This window comes from Lygodium microphyllum, chromosome 24 (assembly GCF_053477565.2).
Source record: "Lygodium microphyllum isolate KBCC chromosome 24, Lygodium_microphyllum_v1.1.10, whole genome shotgun sequence".
NCBI lineage: Eukaryota > Viridiplantae > Streptophyta > Polypodiopsida > Schizaeales > Lygodiaceae > Lygodium > Lygodium microphyllum.
The window spans coordinates 61,906,064-61,928,523 of record NC_141158.1 but is presented as its reverse complement, the minus strand read 5'-3'; the positions used below and the strand labels follow the sequence as shown (position 1 = coordinate 61,928,523).

Below are 22,460 nucleotides of genomic sequence, written 5' to 3'. Positions count from 1 at the left end.
GTGCTGAAAATCATGGCTGGCAGTAGTGACAACAGTCATCTCATGCACATTAAGAAGCTTGAAGGAGCACATAACTTTGTAGTTTTGTTGCAGAAGAAGTAGGCAAAGCCGATCAAGACCAAAGAGGCAAAGCCTGCAGACATGGAACAGGAAGACTAGGATGAGTCAAATGAGCTTGCACGCTTAACCATCGAGCTATTGATTTCTAATGCCTTGTTGTTTAACATTGAAGGTTTGGATTCTGCCTATGCTATTTGGACTCGATTGGAAGAACTGTATGCACGAAAGAGTGCCGCAAGCAAAGTTTATTGGCTGAAAAGGCTTATGGATTTGCGTATGAAAGAGATTACAGCAATGTCTACTCAGTTGAGTGAGTTTAACTCCATTTTTAGCCAGCTGGTTGCCTTGAACTTCATGATTGATGAAGAATTTAAGCTAGTTCTTTCTTTGCACTCTGTCCTAGAGTTGGGATACATTTTGGACTGCTATGAGCAATTCTAATGCGATCCTTTTGTATGCTGATGTAGAGAGTGCTCTACTCATGGAAGAAATGAATCGGCAAAACAATACATCCAGTAAGTCCTCTAGTGCTTTGCATACTAGGGGCAGATCACAGAAAAAAGGAAAATCTGATAGCAAGGGATGCAATAAATCACATGGTAAGGATGTTGAATGCCATCATTATGGCAAGAAGGGTCACTTTAAACGTGATTGCTACAAATGGAAGAACAAAAAAGGAAAGGGCAAGAAGACAGATGATAGCAAGGAAAAGAAGAGAGTTAGCCTAAGAAGAGCAGTGTCAAAATTGAAGAGGTGGATGTAGTCACTCATGACAGTGATAGTGGGAATGACGTACTCTTTGTCTCTTCACACTTTAGTACACATGTTTTACTTGTAAATATGGATGATGACATGCATATTGGATTCTAGATTTAGGTACTTCCTTTCATGTCACTCCTCATCGTGAGTGGTTTTTTGACTATACAAGGGGTTGACATGGTATTGTTCATCTTGAGGACAACTATGCATGTGACGTTGCAGGTATTGACAGCGTGCAATTGCAGTTTTAGCATGGTTTTGTCTTCACACTTCAGCATGTACAGCATGTTTCTCAGCTCAAGAAAAGCTTGATTAGCACAGGGCAGCTAGATGATGATGGATTTCATACCACCTTTGGTGATGAAAAATGGAAGATTTATAGGGGATCTAGAGTGATTGCCAGAGGTTGTAAAAGTGATACCTTGTATCCTCTCCATGTATCTAGTGTGTGTGACCATGTTGTTGTCGTGACCGAGCAACCAAGTGTTTCTTTATGGCATGGCCGGTTGGGACATATGAGTCAAATTGGAACGAAAGTGCTTTCTCGTTTGGGTTACTTGCCTTGTCTTCGTTATGGTGATTTTGAGCATTGTGATGATTGCGTTTATGGTAAATATGCACAAACGTCTCATAAGAAGTCTTTTTTGTTGAAATCTTCTCCTCTAGAGTCAGTACATTCTGATGTATATCAAATGCTAGGGTTATCTTTAGGGGGAAATAAATACTTTGTCACCTTTGTCGATGATGCTACATGGAAGGTATGGGTTTACCCTATTCGTAGAAAAAACAAAGTGCTTGACAAGTTTCAAAAATTCTTGGCATTGGTTGAAAATTAGACTAGTAAGACACTTAAGTGTCTTCGCTCTGACAATGGTGAGGAATATGTGTCCAAGGCCTTTCAAGCATTTTGTGACAACAAAGAGATAAAGAGGGGGCTCATTGCCCCTGATAATCCACCCCAAAATGGAGTTGCAAAGCGTATGAATCGAACCATATAGGATAAGGTCCGTATGATGCTGTCTCATGCTGCATTACCCCATGATTTTGGGCAGAGGTTGTTATGACAGCTGTACACTTGATTAATCGGTCACCAAACAAGTCACCAAACAGGTTCCCCAAGAAGCGTGGTTGGGCAAGTCACCTTCGTATGCACACACTTGAAAGTGTTTGGTTGTGAAGCATTTGTGCACATACGTAAAGAAGAACGCAACAAACTTGAGCCAAAGTCTTGTAAATGTATTTTCCTAGGATATGGTGATGAAGGTGAAATGAGGTATAGATTATGGGATCCCGAGAAAAGAAAAGTGGTACGCAGCAATGATATTATCTTTCGGGAAGTTCGCATGCGCAAACGGGCAGAAAGAATAGAGGAAGTCCGTAGGGTTGTTGAAACCGGTCTATGACTCACATAAAGCGGTAGTTCCTTCAATTAGCACCTGGTCTTTATACACACACACATAAGCAGAGACCTTACTCCCCTTAATACCAGATTGGCCTCGAAGACCAATTTTCCTCTCGGTATTTCTTTATCAATTAAAAGATGAAAAATTATAAAAATGATAATGTTTCAAAATACATAACCTGTGAATAGTTGGTTTTCATCTCTTCTGAGTAAATCCCAGCTGCATAAGAACATGTCAGCATGTCTTGATCAACATCCCTTTTAGGAAGCATTTTTTGCGATCAAAACTCAATGATACCTGTGCAGAATTGCAGTCTGCAGATCTCTGAATTCATTGTTTTTACTGTCCAGCATGTCTAGAGTTCACTGTTCTTACTGTCCAGCATGTGCAGAATTCATTGTTCTTACTGTTTAGCATGTGACCAAAACTCAATGATTCGTGTGCAGAATTACAGAGTGTAGATCACTGAATTCACTGTTCTTACTGTCCAGTATGTCTTGCATTTTCTGTGACCAATACTCAATGATTCATGTGCAGAATTTCAATTAAAACATAGAATTGTACCTTCGATGGAATCAACCCATCATATGAAGCATTTCCTTTGAGAATAGAGAGAGTTGATCAGAGGAAGCAAGCTCTACCTCCGTACTTGAGTTGGAGACATAGAAGTACTCTCCATGGCTGATTTTCTTGCAGCAATTTGCCCTCAACTCCTCAAAACTTTATTCTTCCATCTACCCCTTATGTCTATTACGTTTTTTTTAATGCTCTCTCTCTCTCTCTTTTGGAAATTTGTGCCACATGGCATACATGTAACAATTTTCCCGTTTAAACCTTCTGGTCTAAAATTCTTCATGATCGGTGAAAAATTTGACTTCGGCACAGATTAGAGAATTAATCCTTGTGCAAAAACAAAGATAATGATGCAAACAGATTTTGGGGTCCAAAAATAGTAACTCCCTAAATTTTAGGGATGGTGACCTTTGCATTCCTCAAGTTGTTCTGAGCAATTTTTATCATTGTGACCATATCAAAAAGTGTAATGTGGCTCAGTTACGGTGACTTTTATTTCGTGAGTATTCTCACATGTGCATCTTTTGTCTTGGCCAGACTCATTGTCTTGCACCATCTCCAGTGGCCAAGCACACAGTTCCAAACCACTGCCATTCTATTCTTCAATGCCCATTTAATATGGAACCGGTCTTAAGGCTCAGACAAACCATTAGTCCAATTTGTCCCAATTGCTATCTCTTTTGGCCATGCAAAGATCCCAGCTTATTCCAAGAGAACTCAGGGGGTAAGAAGCAACAACAACAAAAGAAAAGAAAAATAAAATATTTATATAAGTAAATAAGAAAAGCAACTGTAAAAAGTATCACCACCTGGTGATAGTTGTATTCCGGAAAGAAATACCTTTTGGATAACAAAATGTGCCCGCTGTACAACAGCAAATACTTGCTGTAAATGAACTTGCAAATGTAGAAAATAATATTGGAAATGAGCAGCTAGCCATTACCCACAATGATGAGCCATTGGATGTGTAGGAACAGCCATAACAACAAGCTGTTAATGCTGATTTGCAGGCTGAAATGCTAGGACAGCAAGCTGCAAATGGAAATTTGTAGGCTCAACAGCTAGTAAACAATGATTATTGGGTTAGGAGATCATCTAGGGCTACTAGACAACCTGATAGATTCATTCTTGGTGCAAACAATGTGGCTGGTTATGTCATGTTGATAGATTGTGATAAACTGTCTTGCTTCAAGGAAGCAATGGACAAACATGATAGCAAGAAATGGTAGAAAGCCATGTTGCAGAGATGGAATCTCTTGAGAAAAATGACACTTGGTGTCAGAGTGCAACGATGTGGAAGTGTAGGACAAAGATCGAGAGAGTATAAACACTGAGAGAAGAGAGAGAAAAGAAGATAGTGTAAGCACATAAAATTTACAGTGTAGTATGCTGTATAAGAGTGCAGAAATATACACGGAGACAGAGGAAATATCTGCGTGTGTCTCCGACTTGATAACCTCGATCTCCGTCAACCTGAGCACAGTCTGTCTCAGCCAACAGATCTCAAGATTAGAATTTGAATAATGTGTCAGCAATGTGCTGGAAGACTGCTATATAAAGCAGAAAGAAAATGCATAAAAATGATCAGGTCGACTGCATGATTGCAATAAAATAATGCCAAATAACTGTCCGACTACATTGTCCTGCCATGTGGCACGTGCACAGACTGTTGACGTGTCTTGCTGATGTGGCACTGTACTACCTGCTGCTGGCATGTCCTTTGCCGTATGCTGTATATTGTTGTACCAAACCCTAATTATGCAGAAACCCTAGCACAGCTTGTCCATGGGATGACTCTATCTCTAACACTCTCTCTCAGATCTTGGATGAGGTATCAGGCTGAGGGATCTGGAATGCTGACGAAGTAAAGCTTGGGGAAGGGCCTTCATGAACAAATCTGTAAGATTATCCTTCATCTTGCAGCACTCCACATCAATGGTCCCATCAAGAAGCTTCTCTCAAATGAAGTGATAATGGATCTCAATGTGCTTCGTTCGGGCACAGAATACAGGATTCCGCACCAAGGCAATGCAACTCTCATTGACGTACTGCAGAAGAGTAGGATGAGTCTCGGGGGCAGCCAAGCTCCTCCAACAATCTCCGAAGCCACATAATCTTAATGTGGTGGAAGACGCAGCGTGATACTCCGCCTTAGTAGAAGAAAGAGCTATTGTGGGCTGCTTCTTGCTACTCCAAGAGATAACACGTGTACCCAAGGTAAAACAATAGCCGGTAGTAGACCGTCGGTGGTTCACATCACCAGCCCAATCCGAGTCGCTCCAACCTGCATGAACAAGATCTGAAGCATCTGTACTTGCTGGATAAGAAATCCCTAAGTGAGAGATCCCTCTTAAATATCGAAGAATCCTTAGGGCAGCCTGCCAATACACCTGTTTGGGGTCACTTTTGAACCTTGCCAAAAAACCCACAGCAAATCAAAGATCAACATAAGTGTTGAGAAGCCAAATCTTCTCGTTCCATGCACGCAGAGCTTGCTTGAGGCCATACAAGGCCTTTTTCAGCCTGTAAACTTTCCCATCCGAGGATCCAAAGCCAAGAGGTTGCTCAACGTAGATCTCCTCTTGCAAATCACCATTAAGAAAGGTAGACTTCACATCCAACTGATAGACAAGCCATCTCCTAGGGCCAGCCAAGGCAAGAACAATTCGAATAGTCGCCATACGAGCAGTGGGGGCAAAAGTATCATGAAAGTCAATGCCTGGGCGTTGAGCAAAGCCTTTAGCAACAAGGCGAGCCTTGTGCTGGTCCAAAGAATCATCGCTAAGGTACTTGGTCCTGAAGACCCACTTGACGCCAATCACCTTCTTGTGAGAGGGACAAGGCACAAGAGACCAAGTGCCATTCCTCTCAATAGCCTCCAACTCGGCTTCCATAGCCTTCTGCCAATGAGCAGACTGCAAAGCCTCCTTCATTGAAGTGGGCTCTCGATCTTGCATAACACGGGTCATCAAACAATAGCTAGAGTAAACAAGCTTTGTAGAAAGTGCCTGGTTTCTCTGTGACCTCCGTGGTCCATCCTGCGGTTTCCACTCCTCAGAGATCCCCTCGATCCTTGAATCTCGGAGGATGTCACGGGCCCAATGAGGAGGAGGTCGGATCTCTCCCTGACGCTCTCCATCTGCTGAAGATTTGGGAGCCTCTATCGGTGGAGGCTCCACTGAGGAAGTTGGTGGAAGAGAAGACTTTGAATCAGAAGAATAATCTTCATCAAGAGGCTCGGGCGCCAAAGGAATTGTGTCGGGAGCCCAACTTTCCCTTGGATCTCCAAGGACGAGGTATTTCTTATCCCGCTCTGTGGCAGGAACTTCCACGAACCGCACATCTTGGTTCGTGTAGACATCCCGCTTGACGGGATCAAACAGATGATAACCTTGGGACTGGGAGCTGTAGCCAACAAAAACTTGTCGTTGGGAAGTTGCCTCAAAATTGTCACGTTGCGTCTTCGGAATGTGGACATAAGCGTCACACTGAAAGATTCTGAAATAAGAGACATCAGGTTGCGTCCCAAAGTAAGCCTCAAAAGGTTTCATCCTATCAACAGCCGAATTGGGAGATCGATTGAGGATGTGAACTGTGGTAGTCTTTGCCTCGGCCGACAGAAACTGAGGTGTTTGTCGGTGCTTCATCATGGTGCGCGCCATCTCGATAACACTTTGGTTCTTCCGCTCCAAAATGCCATTCTCTTGAGGATGCAAACCCCTGGTGAATGCTTCTATCTGCACAAAAACTAGCAAACTCATTATACACAAATTCACTGCCCTTGTCTGAATGCAAGGTCTATAGTCGCTGGTCAAATTGGTTCTCCTCAAAGAGAAGCCAATCCTTAAAGTGAGAGAAAGCCTCTGACTTCAAAGTCAAGAATTAGGCCCATGTCATCCTGCTGTAGTCATCTATGATCAACATGAAGTACAAGCTCCCCTTCATGGACTCAGTCCTTATCGGGCCACAAAGATCGGTAGATACAAGCTCCAAAGGTGAAGTAGACCTCTGCGAAGCTTTGTCGGGAATCGCATCCGATGTAGTTTCCCACGAATGTAGGAGACACATGGCTGATGGCTCACCACATTGTCCGGCAACCCGTGGACAAAAGACCCTTGCGATGCCTTCTGAAGGTACTCATAGTTCAGGTTGCCAAACCGAGCATGGCATAGCTTGAACTGTGTGTGAGAGGTAAGAAGAAGTGAGGTAAGAGCTGTAGAAGACTTCAATTTGTAGATGCCATTCTCCTCATACCCTGTTTAGAGAACCTTCCTCGATCCATGTTCAATGACTTAAACAGAATCTCTGTCAAACTCCACCAAGAGACCAAGGGAACAAATCTTATGGATAGAGAGTAAGTGATACTCCAAGCCTGGTACATGCAACACCTCGGAAGTGTGGGTACCACCACGTCTATTTGGAATAAGTTGCATCTCACCCCGCGCAGCAATAGACACAGAAGAGATATCTCCTATGAGAATCTACACATGTGAAGGTCACAAATGGGCAATACCAACGGAAGGAGTCATTTGCCGTGAAGCACCACTGTTCGGAATCCGCTCTCGAGCCTGGGGAGCTGTCGTCACAGCATTAGAAGTCATCGATGTAGGGTCCTTAATGATCGCTAAATGTAGAAAAGCAGATGATGAGGGTGCAGCCATTGCTCTAGAATCCTTCGTGTCCTTCTTCTTGGTGTCCGTCTTGTCTTTGTCGGGGCAATCCTTCTTCCAATGACCGGTCTTACCACAAATATGGCAGGTCGATTCGTTCTCATTGTCCTTCTTGGTTTTGTTGTCCTCCTTTTTCTTTTGGTCCTTCCCCTTCTTTTGAGAGGGTTGATCAACCAAAGTCTCCGATTTGGAAGTATTCTATCCCTTCAACTATTCCTCTTGGTCCAAGACCATAGGAACTAACTCTTCCCACCGAAGAGTCGACTCCCGCCCTAATGCAATAAGAGCAGAATAAAAGGTACCGAATCATGGCGGTAATTAGGATAGTAAAGCGATCGCCATGTCTTCAGAGGAAATAGGCTTCCCTGCATTTCGAACTTGCATGTGAAGTTGCGGAAGCTTGTTGATATGTTCCCGAAGCGAAGAAGACTTATTCATGGACAATGTCCACATCTGCGCCTCCAAAGAAACTCTCTTTATCAGGGTCATCCGGTTGCACATCTGATTGAGCTCCAGCCATATCTCTTGAGCCACTGTCAAGTGCTCGATGTGAGCTATCACAGTTGTAGTACAAGATGGAAAAAGAAAAGATCAAATCTTGGCATTTAGTTTTTGTCCCAATGAGACTGGGCCTTGGTCAACTCTGCACGAGCACTAGAAGAGAGTTTGGATTCATCTAGCACCGAGGGCCGGTTCATCTCCTCCAACACAAGCTCTGCTAGATCATAAGACTCAAGAATGGCCAACATCATCACCCGCCAGATGCGGTAATTGTCACCATCAAGCTTCTGATTTGATGGAAGAGCCGGTAGGACAGGTACCTTTCTATCCATGATCGCTTGGAACTCCAATTCAGCCTCTGTAGACATGTTCACTTGCAACGCCTGCACAAATGCAAAATCAGCCCCCTTTGACTATGTAAATGCAGCCTGTTAATGCTGGTTCCTCTATTGCCCAAACCTTCTTCACCCGCCGGAGGCGATGAAAAAGTAAAATCTGCAATGGAAGGCCTAAAACACAGCCTTCCTCCCCTTCAAACAGCAATAACCTGCAGCAAATTCACCAATTGGACTCCTTTCCCGCACGCCCACGCTCGCTTCGGCCTTGATCCGATGCGCAGCCCTCCCGCTCGCCCTCAAATCTTGGAAATGCAGCCTTGTGTCATGCTGAAATCTCCTCTTCAGATAGGTTTAGCACTCAGTCAGTCCGTCTTTACCGCTCTAATACCATAATACAATGAGGACTGATCAGTCCTTGCACACAGCCCAAGGTGTTAGTGAGGGCATCAGATCAGCGGATGGCAGCACAAGAATGACTTGGATGTTCTAGTGTGTTGGAATCTGAAAATAAGACTGGATGTCGGAGTTTGCTGGAATTTGAAAATAAGAACGACTAGCCAATTAGGTGCAGCCAGCTATAAATAGCAAGAAATGCCTGAAACTGGCAAATTGCATAAAACTGGGGCAAAAAATGCTGGCTGACCATTAATGCAGGAAGTGCAATCGCCAATAGAAAATGCTGATCGCCTCATATTGTGTGGTGTGAATGCAGTCAAAAACCATTGGAAAAGAAATGCACTGTGCTCTGGAAAATAACCAGCCGATGTGAACACACCTAAACTGATTGAAAAAGAAAATGTGTGCTCTAGAAAGAGCTGCCTCCTCTCTCAAAACACATGAGAGATTGAATACCAGAGCTCCTAATGTCCCTGTTTGGCTCAGAGTGAGGCTCACAATTAGGAGATGATAGTGCATGACAAACATGACTACTAACAAAACCTTTGTGTCTCACGGACTGGGCTAGATGCAAATGAAGAATGATGTTGGAGTGTTTCTTAGATACAATAGATTGCAAAACACTCCATTAGTTGTCCACTCTTGATGATGTCATGGACAGCAATGGAGGGAGCAAAGCACAGTCCTTGTGGTAGTAGGCATAGTCACATGGGATGCAAAACAGGATGGGGATGAGCAATGAGGAATGAGGAGGAATTGCCATCACTTATGACTTTATAGTCACATGGAATGGGATGCAAGACGCAAAGAAGCTATCGTCCCCCACTATCTAAATCCAAAGATGATTGTCACTTGTGACTATGGTTGTAGGAGACTTCGGGCAGCAAGAAACATGAGTATGCTAGCTGAGATGGCAGTTTGAGGGAAAGCGGATTGTGAGAATGATGATGATGATTGCTGGCTGTCCTGCTAGACTGAAAACACACATTTCAGGTGGTAAAATGCAGGGGCAGCAGCAGGCGAAAGTCCTCTAGATGGTGAGTGCTGATGTAGATCAGCTAGGTGATAGCTATATGTTTGCAAATGAAGATGGCAGTGAGCTGGGTGAGGATCCTCAAGACTGGGGGATGACCTTTTGAAGCTGACAATGATGTGAATAGGGGCTAGGCAGTAAGGGCAATGGCCTTTGTAGGCTGGTGGAAGACTTATGTAGGATATGGGCATGTTGGAGAGAAAAAGCAAAGTGTGGGATGGAATGGGATGCCCTCAACATCTTTGTTTTATAGAGGATTTTTGCGCGTTTGTCCTATTCTTTGAAAATAAGAGGCTTTTGTTTTTGGAAATGGTTTTAATTGTGTTTAAGGGCTATTTTAATGAGCCTAAATTATACATAAATGTAGGCAATTTGAGATGAATGCATGTTTTTATTTTCGTGGTTCAATGTCTCAGGTAGAGATTCTCTTTTCTTCTTTGAGATCTTGAGCATTTTGCTCTTTTTTGACATTTTTGTTGTGGACAAAGTGTTGTTTCTTAGAACTATATTGTCACTTGGCTCACCATTGTGAGAGGAATAGTGTGGGCATGCATGGGAAACCTTGCAAGACAGGCTCACATGGAGAATGGTCCACGAATTTAAGCTTAATTATTGGCTCTGTTTTCTAGGATTTGGCAAGTTGAGGTCTACAAATGGACTTATGGATAGTTTGAAGTTGGTGAAGTCTAACCAGTGGATGTGATTGAGTGCTGAATTTATGGTTTTGCTGAATCAAAGGGTTTGCATTATTGTGGTTATTGCCCTTTGGGTGTCCAAGGGCCAATTTCAATTTCAATCCCAAAAAAAAAGTTTACGGGACGAAAACGGGAATGCTGTTGAAACTAGCCTTCCTTCTTGGCAAGCGTGGTAAATCACCTTATTTATCTCAAATTACAGCAAGCAATTAATACACAAATCTGAAAATGCAAACTTTACACTTAATCTTGGGCAATTGACACTTGATTGGTCCCAAGAACTAGTGCCCCTTGTGGTATTTCTTTATCTTGTATTGCTATAAGGTTGAAGTACATTGAGATATGGGTTGATCTCCTTCAATCTTCAATGCAATGGCTGTGCTTAATGAGCAACATTTCTTGTGTGCAGTTTGCCCCTTGATACCACAATCTTGGCACAATTTGGGTCACAATCTCTTGCATGTAGGCCATAATAAATTGAGAATGGGCTACCCCTTGGTTCACTTGCAAATTTCTTACCTCTAGTTGCTACATCGAGTTTTGGGTCTTTAGTAATTGGGCATGGATCCCGAGGTGACTACGGAAAGCCTAATTTTTGCTGTAAATTAGAGTTTCAACAATAGTTTCTTTAGTTGCTCTTAACCCTTAGCTAGAAGTGTGTGAAACTGTTGAGGGATTGTCAGAAGATGAGAGAGAAAGCTGTAGAGAGAGAAATTTCATAATTCTATCCCCAAAAAGTGTCTAGATTTGTTGCTACCCTTATTTAGGACAGCATTTAATGTTGTCACTTGTAGATCCGAGTCCTTATAGGCATTTGCCAGCTGCTAGTAGATCACTTTGTGGGAGCAGTCACCTATTGTAGAAACCCATCTGGCTGGCTCGAAATGCTCCCAAACTGTTGGCTCTGTTGTAGCAGCACACACACACACACACACACTCTCTCTCTCTCTCTCTCTCTCTTTCCCTCTCCAATGCATTGAATGGTTGGAATGACCCTTAGCTAGCCCCCAAATATTTCTCATTCAGTTTGCATGGGTGGTTTTGACAAGTGATAGTTTATTTTGTCACTTGGTAGTCTTCTAATTTAATTTTCAGTATTAGTTAGTTAATTTTCAAAAATTTAATTGTGAAAATTAATGAATTATCCATTTGACATTCCCCAAGAACTAGATAGTGCCCATTCACATCTAATGGGCTAATCCCCATTGGATATTTAATTGTCCCCATGCTAATTGGCTTTGGACTAGGATTAATTAATTAATTAATAAATGCTTAGTCTCTCAATGCCACTATTTGATATCTCAATGACCTAATCAACGGCCTAGGCCCTATACCCAAACTCACACCAGGCACTCACAAATGCCTATGCAACGTAACTTTATACAACTTTTACCAATTATTCCCACCACTAATCACCTTGGGTATTAACCGACTTGTGCACAATATAATAATGCAAAAAGTAAGCATAGAAAGTACACGTCCTTGTGATAGCTGGCGTATAGAAAGCCATGAATATTCATATCCAAACAAAGCGCAAGAACACATGAAACAATGATTAAGGAAAACACAATACCTCAATCTATTTCCCTCGTGTCAGGAATTAAGAGCTTGAAGCTTTGAAACTATGTTGGATATGTGGTGGGCTCAGTATAGGTTGGAAGTGAGAGAGTGTGTGTCATGAGGACATGTATTTTTGAAATCTCACTTAACATGTGGATTAATTTTTAATCACATGATTAAGTAAATGTTGCATATGTGAAGTGCAATTGCGGTTAAAGTAAATTTACGAGCTTGGGACTCAAAGAAATCATGGGATGTCAAAGGCAAAAGTTGCTATAAGTTATGCTGCACAGGTACTTGGTGGTATTTGGTGCCAGTTGTTGGCCTAGGTCATTTATTTGGCCATAAGTGTCAGTTGGTGACACTAGAGAAGTGGTGTTTAATGATACCTAACGCCAATTAGGTGGTCAAAGATGATGTAGAGACACTCGGGAATGGAAGTTGCCCAGCCAATTTAATTATTGGCTAGTCAGATTATTTTTCAGGACACCGAAATAATCATTAGATTAATTTTCAGTATCTAAAGGCTGAAAATTAATATTTAAATATGAAAAATGTTGAAAAAACCATTTGGAAAGGTTGCCACTTGTCAAAAATGCCCATGCAAGATTGAAAAACGTCTTTAGAGGTTGGAGAGAGACATTTTTACAAAATTTAGCTTGCAAGAGAGAGGGAGGAGAGGTTGTTGGTCTGATTTGCAGCCATTGGAGGAACTTCTGAGGTTGCCAAGGGCAGGAGAAGACCAATCAATAAAAGGAGACATCATCTACAGGTTGTTGAGACAGGGCAGCAGCAGTAAATGACTAATTTTCTTCAGTTCTTGGCATCTACAAGGTGTTGTGGCAGGGTAGCAGCTGCATTTGACTGATTTTCAGTCATTCTTAGCGCTACAAAACTCTGAATTTTCTCTCTCTACAGCTTTTCCTCTCATCTCCTAGCCATCTTACAGCCTTGCTTCGAAGATCACAACATTTGGATCCTTGGAGGTTGATAAATTTCAGATTTCTCTATTGTAAATCCTAATCTGTAGCAGAAATTACTAATTAGGGTTTAGCAGCAGCCTCGAGAAGCGTGCCAAAAATTGGAAGCTCCAAGACTTGGAATTATTTTGGGGCAATTTCATCTCCATCAAGGCCTATTCAAGTGGAGGGACCAGCAAATAATTGAATTTGGGGCATTTTCCATCTCTATCAAAGCAAGTTAAGGCCAATTGATTGCTTGAATCAAGGGGCAAATCAAATTAAAGACTTGTTGGTGATTTTGAACAGCAGGGGGAGTTGGAATACCGAAAGGGATTGGGAGAATCTCATTGTAAATCAACTTCTTCTTTAATAAAGCTAAACAAATACCGAAAGAGACGTGAATTTTGGGGCCAATTGGGTGCTTATTGTCCAAGATCAGTAGATAAATTTGTATTTTCAGTTTTGCATTAATTGTTTGCTACTGCAATTAAGTTGTAATAAGGGATTTACCACCCATCCACGGAAGGAAGGCTGGTTACAAAGCGTGTTTACATCACAAGATCACGCACTTAGTAAATAAGAAGACTTATAAAGTCCATGTCCGTGCGTTCTCTTTGAGCTACGAGCTCCAGATTCTCACCGTTGTATAGCTCCCATTGTTGTGCACCTCCTTGAGGTTTTAGATTTGGTCACTAGGATGTTATGCCGAATGTAATAGAGTATTACGAGATGGAATTCAAGATTGCAGATTACTAGGAATTGTTGTTGAGAAACACTTTTTTAGTTCATACACTTCATTTAGGGTTTCGCATTGATAGTCCCAAAAAGGGTTGGTGTTCACAGTTTGGCCACTTTTTAGTGCGTGCTTCAGTGGCGCGCCACCCTAGACGGCTTTTGCCTATAAATAGGTAGTCACTTCATTCATTCTCACCAATCTCTTTAGTCATTCTTTACCACCCTTTTTAGTCACCACCACCACTTCCCTTCTCTGACCAGCCCCTTCCACTGCCCTCACACCTCCTTAGGAGGACATTGCAGTTTGTGGCTCGTGGTTGCCTTCACCATTCCGCTTCTGCTTCAGGCGCCTTATTCTGTCATTGGGTCTTGTGTTTGGAGCATCTTTCACCTGGCATCATATTTTGCTTGGCGTCAACACCCTTTTCCTTTAGGTTCCACCTTCATCTACGTTTTTCAATATTGAGGTCTTCTCCCTTCCTAGTGTCATCATCTCTAGCTTGGCATTAGCATCCTTGCCTTTAGCGGCAGTCTACACGACCTAGCATTAGTGATTTCATCATTTGTCTGTCATCACAGAGATTGCTGGGACTTGCATTTTTGTAGTTGGTTCATCCTCCATCATTTGCCATCATAATTATCCACTTGGTGTTGGCATCTGGGCTGCTCTCCTTGCCTTTGACAGCTCTAACACTTTGGGATTTGCGTTTTAATGCCAAGGTAACTCCCTTGCATTAGAGGATTGGGTTCGTTCCCTTGACAATTGATGATCATCTTCTACACCTCCGGTGGCATCAAAGGACTTTAGTTTGCTACCTCAACAATTGTCCTTAACCTTCCAGTGATTACTTCGATAGCCCACTACTCCGAGGACTGTGATTCACTCCCTTCACCATGCAAATTCCCACAGGTGTTGCTGCTTTCAGACATGACATTAGAGTTATCTTGTGAGCTTCGGCTCCACTATATTAGCTTTTTTTCTCATAGCATGATTCAGTGCATCATCATCATGTTCTTGTGTTTCTGAGTTTCTCCTCTCTTAGTGTTTGCCATACACGCTTTGTGTTACTCATAAATCCCATCTCTCTGTATTGTTGCTTATTTTGCATGGCACCAGAGCATACCTGTTATTTTGACAATTGCTTCATATGGTGGTTCCAAAAACTGTCTTGGGACTTCCACGTGTTCATAATGAGTGATGGCATAGTAGTTTTGACAAAAGCCTTCGTTTCAGCCATGGAGGATGACTTAGGTTACCACTCCCTTAGAAGTTTGTAATGAGTGGGAATTTGGTGCCGTGGCAATAGGTTGTGAGGGGAATTGCTTTGATGAGGTTGGTTGAGAAACCTTCGAGAGTGTTCTCCCGCTACCTTTGGTGCCAAGCTTTTTGAATCAGGGCTGAGGTGTTAATCAAGGGCACCACACTCTGATACCATGTAAGAAAATGCTAGGGCAAACCAGAGGAACACAAATGTATGACACATGACAAACACAATTTGATGAATGTTCAATGAAACCTCCGCATCTCAAGGACTGGGGTAGAGCAGTCCATCCAGAATGATGACGATGGTGTGGGCAGCAATGAAGGGAGCAAAACCGTCTTCTGGGCAGTAGGATGCTGGTATTGACTCTGGGCAGCAAATTGCAGTCTCTGCTGGTTGAAATGCAGCCCATTGTTCAACAAATGATGGTGAATATGATGATCTCAGCAGTCCTCTGGCAGCAGCAAAACACAGGCAACAGCAGCTCCAGGCAGTGATGATGTGGCTGGACAGCAGGACAACGGACTGATCAGGCCAGCGATGGATCCTGAAGGCAGGGTGGCAGTTCCAACAGGTATGCAGCAGCCTCAGCAGGTTAGGGCGGCAGCTGAGCGCTAAGGAAGCACCTCCAAATGGCAAGGTGGCACCTCTAGATGTGTGGGTGGCAGCTCTTGGTGGACATCAAGGGGAGAGAGTGATGGCTGATGGCTGGAGCAAAGTAAGGATAATGATGATGATGGATAAGTATGGATGCCCACAGCATGTTCTATAGGGGGATTTTGGGTATGTGTTCGATTGTCCCAAAATAATGTCTTATTCACAAAGGATCTGTTTCAGGCTATTTATGAGGAGTAAGTAATCCTTTTTGGGGATGTCTTTGTGGAGTTAAATCAGGCCCAAATGCATGATAATTTATTTTACATTTAGGCCTTTAATTTACTTGTTCAACAATGTAGGTCTCACATGCATTGATGCATGTAGTTGTAGACATAATTCCAAATTGTTCTACAAATTCATAAAATGGACTTCTTACCACTCTCCAAGTTAGCTCTTCAGGTTGCATTGAGAGAGTTGTGAGAGTATCCATGCTTTGTGACTAGACATGATTGACATAGAAGGGTTTAGTCTAAAGAGATGTCCTGTGCAAATGCCTACATTTCATGGAAGTTTTACAATCTTATCTGGCCTTGGCTCTCGCAACATGATAATTGATTTTCTAGATAGTTGCTGCCATCAGGCCTCATGTGATAATTTTGTGATTCCTTAGGTGACCAAGCTTGTTGTTGGATGACTACATGGAGCTGTTTTCGATTGTGCTCATCCATAATCAACTAGGGCTGTATCCTATCCTAATTCACTCTTGTTTTGTTTGTTTTGTGGCTTGGGTATGCACAATAAGTTGTGTAAGTGCTATCACAAGGCCAAACTCTTATACCCCTGGTTTCATTGGCAGACAAGTCCACTTATTTCCACTACCGGTTGATAGCTCCGGGAAGACCAGTCTTATGCCGGTGGGGGTGGGCACCAAGCACCCCATTGAGGGGCTCCGGTAGCTAGAGACTTGGGACGTCACTTGGTAAAATGCCTTATCCAGATAGGTTCCTGCAAAGGAGTGCCATGCCCACCTTGGGTGTTGCCTTTAATCGTAGTTCACTCATCAGCCAAATGCCCCTTTATTTGTCGAATGAATACATTGAGCTACTTAATTATCCATGATCATGAGGGACTGTTCCTGAATTTAAAAATCAGCCTTTGAATTGCAGGATGCATCCTTTTTCTTCACATGAAGATGTGTAAACATAACTTATGTGATGCCGAAAGGGTTTATTAAAGTGATGATCAGAGCTTGCTTATCTATCATAAATTGCTGTCAGTTCTTTGTATTAAAGTTGAATTCTCTCTTGCAGCATGATGACAACATATCTCCTGCTCAAGAGGCTCTATTACATGTCCAAAGTAGGATTGCAGATCTTGGCACTGATGAGGATGCAGTCATAACATCAAGGCTTTTGGTGCCTTCAAATCAGGTTGGGTGTTTGCTTGGGAAAGGTGGAAGTATCATATCAGAAATGAGAAGATTGACACGCGCCAATATACGCATTTTGGGCAAGGGTGATCTACCCAAATGTGCATTACCTGCTGATGAGCTTGTTCAGGTTTAAACAACACTCTTGTCTTTGAGTATGTCTTAATTTGTTCATTATATCAAGCAGCTTACTTTTTTTTAAATGAATGGTGCATTAGACATCCTTCGGTATGCATTTTCAGCCACCAGACCTAAACTTCCAGTGATAATTTTCCATTTGTTAAGCTGAGACTTCATCAAATTGTTGTAAAATGATGTTTCTTGATGTGTCTTCACCTCAGATTGTAGGTGATATAAGAGTGGCCCGAGAGGCTTTAATACAAGTGACAAAGCGGCTGCGAACAAATTTGTATAATGAGAGGTCACTTTCAAATTCTGGAAGCAGCCCAAGGAGTCAGAGGTATCATGAACGTGGATCCCCTGCAAGAGCAGACTTTTCAGATTCCAATGCTGGTAATATGAGGGCATTCTCTTCGAGCCTTCAAACATCTTTTTCTACCCCTGGACAATGGCCTGGAAAGGTTTGTCTGTTAACTTCTGGTATGCTTTGTACCTTTAAATTTCAGGTTCTAGTACGCTTTTAAGCGGCAAATGAATTACTGTATGCAAGGTTGCATGCAAGTGCACATGTTTGTGCACCATTCACAGGAATCTTAAGTAGTGCATTGGCTGTTCAAAAAACAAGAGTAGATTTTTGCAAAGACTTATCTTCTTTAGAACCTTGGTATCATCTGAGTGTAAGTGTGTATAATGAAGCTGTGTCTAGTTCTTTGCAAAAAGAAACAATAATGAATGGAATTACTTGCACCAGCAAACATCCAAGAGACCCTAGTAGGCATGCATGCAGCGTGGTGCAGATGGGGACAAAAGTAGCTTTAGTGAGCCCATTACAGAGATAAGGAATAGTATCTAAAGTGAACTTGAAATCATATGTGGTGCATATACAAATAATTACACTATGAAGTTTTTGATTAGTCTGTCTTCTGGTGTTCTCCACACTTCTGATGTTAATAGTTTATTGCCCTTGTAGTGCTAAGCTAGATTGATGTTTGTGGAGGGAGCTTGAGGTTTGAATTTAAGGGTTTTATTAATGTTGAGAATTGCAAGATGCCTAGCACTCAGCTCAAGTCAGAGGGAAATTAGGAGAGGACAATTAGTAAAAACAGCAGTAAATATGTCTACAAGGTACTGGAGCTGACTGCAAAGGGACAACCTGCCCTAGGAAGGAGTGCACCTGAATCTCTGCTCTTCTGCTTTGGAGTACACAGCTTCCAACTGTTGGATCTCAATACTTTCAATCTGCTGCACAAAACCCGGAAGTTGCTTTGTTTTTCTGCTATAGGGTGGCTTGGGAAAGGTTTTTGGTTTTGCCCAGATAACATCTGGGAGGGGGGAGAAACAGTATTTTATAAGCTAAAATCTGCAGATTGGACAGATCTGATGAGCATTGTCAGGATTGCCTGCCAGACCTACCATGTGGCATTGCTTGCTGCCCTTAAACCAAGACACATTTTGTATGCCACAGGAGACATGACCAGCTAAGAGTTGGTGGGCAGCTGATAGTAAGCTGGATGATGGCCATATGGGAGAGCACAGAGTTGTTGTGAAGGGCTAGTTGAAGAAGTTGGCTTGGGCACAAACACCCGTTCGCAACCTCTGACTGAGTGTAGCTTTCCTGCCATGTGCCCTCTGGTACTGTGAGTGAACATCATAGAGGGTCTTCTTAAAATTTCCTTGTTTTTTGGTAGTGTAGATGGGTGTTGGCAATGGTTTTTTGATATGTATATTGGCTAATAGGTGTCCAAGCAAAATACATTTCAAAGTATGTGTAAATGCTGTCTTGTATGTAGACTTACATCTAGAAATATCCCCAACAAAGGTCCCGAGGCCCAGAAAAAACAAGGCCAATCTCCACCTACGGTCTGGGTGAATTGAAAGTGGATATTCTTGTGAAAGACCTTCCTTACAACTCAGATTTTTTTCTAACTCAATGGCTCAGAAGGTGTAGTACTCTTCACAACTCTAGATTGGCATCTAGTAAGCATCTAAGTAGAGCATATGTTTGACAAAAACTTTTGTGGAAGGCTTGCCCTTTGCCATAGGTTGTGAGATTGCCGACTCTTGAATGTTCTGGTAGTGATACTCTTCAAAGCTCTAGATGGGCATCTGTTAAGGACATAAGTAGTGCACATGATTGACAATTGCGCTTGGCTGTACCATCCTCTTGAGATTGCGTATGCTGTAGTTCACCGAAGGCTAATGCTTCTGCCACCCGGTATTTGGCTAGTGGAGTTGAGAGTCAATTTTTTTTTTCTAATTAATAAGGCTTTCCATTGAAGTTTTTTGACATCAACTTTGGCTGAGGTAGACATTTTACCACTTGGGCAATGTATTTGGGAGGGAATCTCAGAGGGGGTCGAACATCATTAGGGGGTGTTAGAAACCAAGTAATTAGCCATTTCCACACGTGAACTGACTGAGTGGCATTCCCTTGGTGGCTCGTCTGTGGCTGCCCTTGAGTGTGGATTACTGTTTGTTTATAGAGAGGCACCCTTCATACATCTCCGTTTAATATGTATTCAATGATCCAAAGTAGAAGTGGACATTTATTGTGTTTGAGCCTTCTTGGGCATGGGGAACTTGTTTAGTGGTTGACAATTGTGTGGGTGATTGGACAATGCCTTGGCTATAGGGTTTCCTATAGTTGTGACCATTGTTTCTATAGTTATGGGAAACACCCTGCAAATGGCCCCTAAACAGATGAGAATTGGGGAAACTGTTTTGGAATAAACTCAAATGTGTTTTAGGGGGAAATGTCTTGGATTGGGGGAAACGGATGGGAAATGTTTCTGGGGCCTGGGGAAATGGCTGGGGTAAATATTTCCCCAACAACATGGGAGAAGTATGAAGGGGAAACACCTGTTAGCCTTCTCTCTCTCTCTCTCACACGCACGCACACACACACACACACACACACGCGCGCGCGCGCGCGTGCACACACACAATGATCATGGAGTCCAAATGGAATTGAATAAGGATTTGTGCGTGCATGGGTGTGTGTGTCTTGCATGCACACATGCGTGCACATATCAATAGCTATTCTCACACACAAGCCACCCTAGAACACACACACCCCCCCACACACACAGCACAGCACAGCACAGTGCACAATGCACACGTGCACACCCACACCCACGTCCAAGTTCCTAGCATTAACCTTTTGCAACAGTTTCCTTTAGTAATCAGATATAGAAACATAAATTATAGGGCCTTGTGATGATGTGGTGTTCCCCCATTTTCCTTCTCTCAATGGCTGTTTGTATTTTCATTTTGGTTTATGGTTCTGTTTCCTAGTTTCCACATAACTACCATTGTTGTCTGTACAATGCCAGCCCATGTAGATGCTTCATTGGTGGTTGGGTCCTTACTAATGCTATCTTTCCTACTAATCTAAATATTCTGGGAAGGTACTGCCAACAGACTGCAGTTCAGAGTTGTTGATGGACCACTCCAAGGAGCTAGGAAATTCCTGTGAAATGGAACAACCTGCACACTTGTTCTTGTGAGGAGTAGGAGCCAAACTGGTTTATACTGATAGCATACCTACATTACTGGCAAACCCCTGTACAAATACATGTGGCAAAAGCGATCCAGTTGGTTGCCTTTTGAAGTCCGTTCTTACTGTGTAGAAGCCCAATGTGAATGTGTGCTCCAGTCTGGTAATATTCTGGTGAAAATGAAGGAATGAATGACCACGTCTTTACTTCTAAAGTAAACAATGGAGGACAATTAAATCTGCTGTGCTGCTGTTTAATCATTATTTTGCATTGCTGTACTTGGTCTGTTTGTTTTACATCCTAATATCTCATCAGTTTACTTGCTTTTAAGTTTTTTGAGAGAACATGTTGTAAATGTGTATGGCAATGCCAGGATATTCTTGGAGGCAGGTTTCCAGAGTATGACAATCCTAGTCTTCCACAGGGTTCTGACTTATTTAGGTACGCAGAGCTGATCTTTTTAGTTGGTCTAAGTTTCTCTCTTTTGTCTCTGCTTTTGGTATTTCATTCCATTGGGAGCTGAGATGTGCAGATCAACGGGTGCACTAGTCACGAAAACCACAGTTGAAGTAGTTATCCCTTCAAGGGCTGTTCCTTCCATTATGGGCGATGGTGGTGCAAAAATTGTCCAGATCCGTCAGGTATTGGTTGTCTATTATGCAATTTCTTGAATGTGGAGAGTGACAGTAAATATCAGGAGAGATTGGCTCTTTGCTCTCGCAGCTTGACACATTTGGGTACAGCTATGAAGCTGCTTACATAGATATGCAGTAGAATTTGATTCAGTTTTTTTGACTCTTTAGATGTCTGGTGCAAAGGTGAACCTTCTTGATGTCATACCTGGAGCATCTGAGAGAATTGTAGAGATTTCTGGTACACCAGAGCAAACACATGCAGCACAGTCTCTATTGCAAGCATTCATTTTGAGTGGTCAATCATCTTCTCTTGGTTATGGGGCGTAACCTTATAATCATAGTAATACCTACGGTTTAACATTGGTGGATTCTGTTTTGGCATGCTATTCACTACAAAAAAATTGTTGGAAATATTACTGAGAAACAAGTGGAATTCTACCAGCTTGAGATTTGGCCCCAAGGTGCTTATGCAATCTTGTCACTCTCAGAGAAGAGAGTAAAACCATCACATGCTGAGAACTGGCGAGTGTTGCGTCTTCACCTTAAAACATTTGAAACCTACCCTACCTAGAAGGCGACTTCAATTTTGTTTTGCGTTGATCAAAGCATGTACAGCTCACCTGATAATTCTTCCACTGGAAAGCATGCAAACTTGCAGACTGAGCTTGAATTGTGTGCTGGCTGCTCATTGTACGATCCTTAGCTGTTCCCTGACATTTCTGGCAAAATTTCGCTAGTGGCACTACTACATTGCATCAGTGGTAGGGAATTTTGAAATCTGCAGGAGGGGTTGTACTCTGGCCGATAGTGCAGTGTTGAGCCTGCTCTTACCTTGTTCAACGAGGTATCTGCGGGTTGAATGAAGTCTGTTTGGATGGAACCTCTTTTTGTTTCATTAGTTTTATTGGCATGGCCATGGTTTACCCTAGATCTTCTTCACCTTCTCTACAACTTGGTTCAAATCAATCCAAGGAATTAGTTTTTGAAATTATGCAGGCGCTGCTAATATTTGATTCGAAACTATCAAGTTTTCCTCTGTTATGAATTAGGGAAAGTTTTACCTTAAAATCTGGCACTATGATTGTCCTACTGGTGTCAGATACAGTATCTACAGTATGGCTTAATTGGTCTTAAAACGGTGATGCGGGCCTCTTTTAAATGGTCTTTGAAAGGTTACAGTGAACAGCCAAAGCATCCATCATTGGCCCTGATGTTGTCTAGAATTACTGGGTAAA

At 42.4% G+C, this 22,460-nt stretch overlaps 1 protein-coding gene across 2 annotated transcripts in view; it reads left to right on the top strand.

The window, feature by feature from the left end:
- The window catches only part of RCF3 (RNA-binding KH domain-containing protein), a 47,036-nt gene extending 24,823 nt beyond the window's left edge, over positions 1-22,213 (top strand). For both annotated transcript variants that reach the window (XM_087666026.1, XM_087666027.1), the window contains exons 4-8: positions 16,855-17,103; positions 17,315-17,554; positions 20,964-21,031; positions 21,123-21,231; positions 21,394-22,213. In XM_087666026.1, coding sequence (XP_087522152.1) covers positions 16,855-17,103; positions 17,315-17,554; positions 20,964-21,031; positions 21,123-21,231; positions 21,394-21,552 — 825 coding nt within the window. In that variant the 3' untranslated portion in view covers positions 21,553-22,213. The remainder of the gene's footprint in view (positions 1-16,854; positions 17,104-17,314; positions 17,555-20,963; positions 21,032-21,122; positions 21,232-21,393) is intronic.
- The last annotated feature ends 247 nt before the right edge of the window (positions 22,214-22,460 follow it).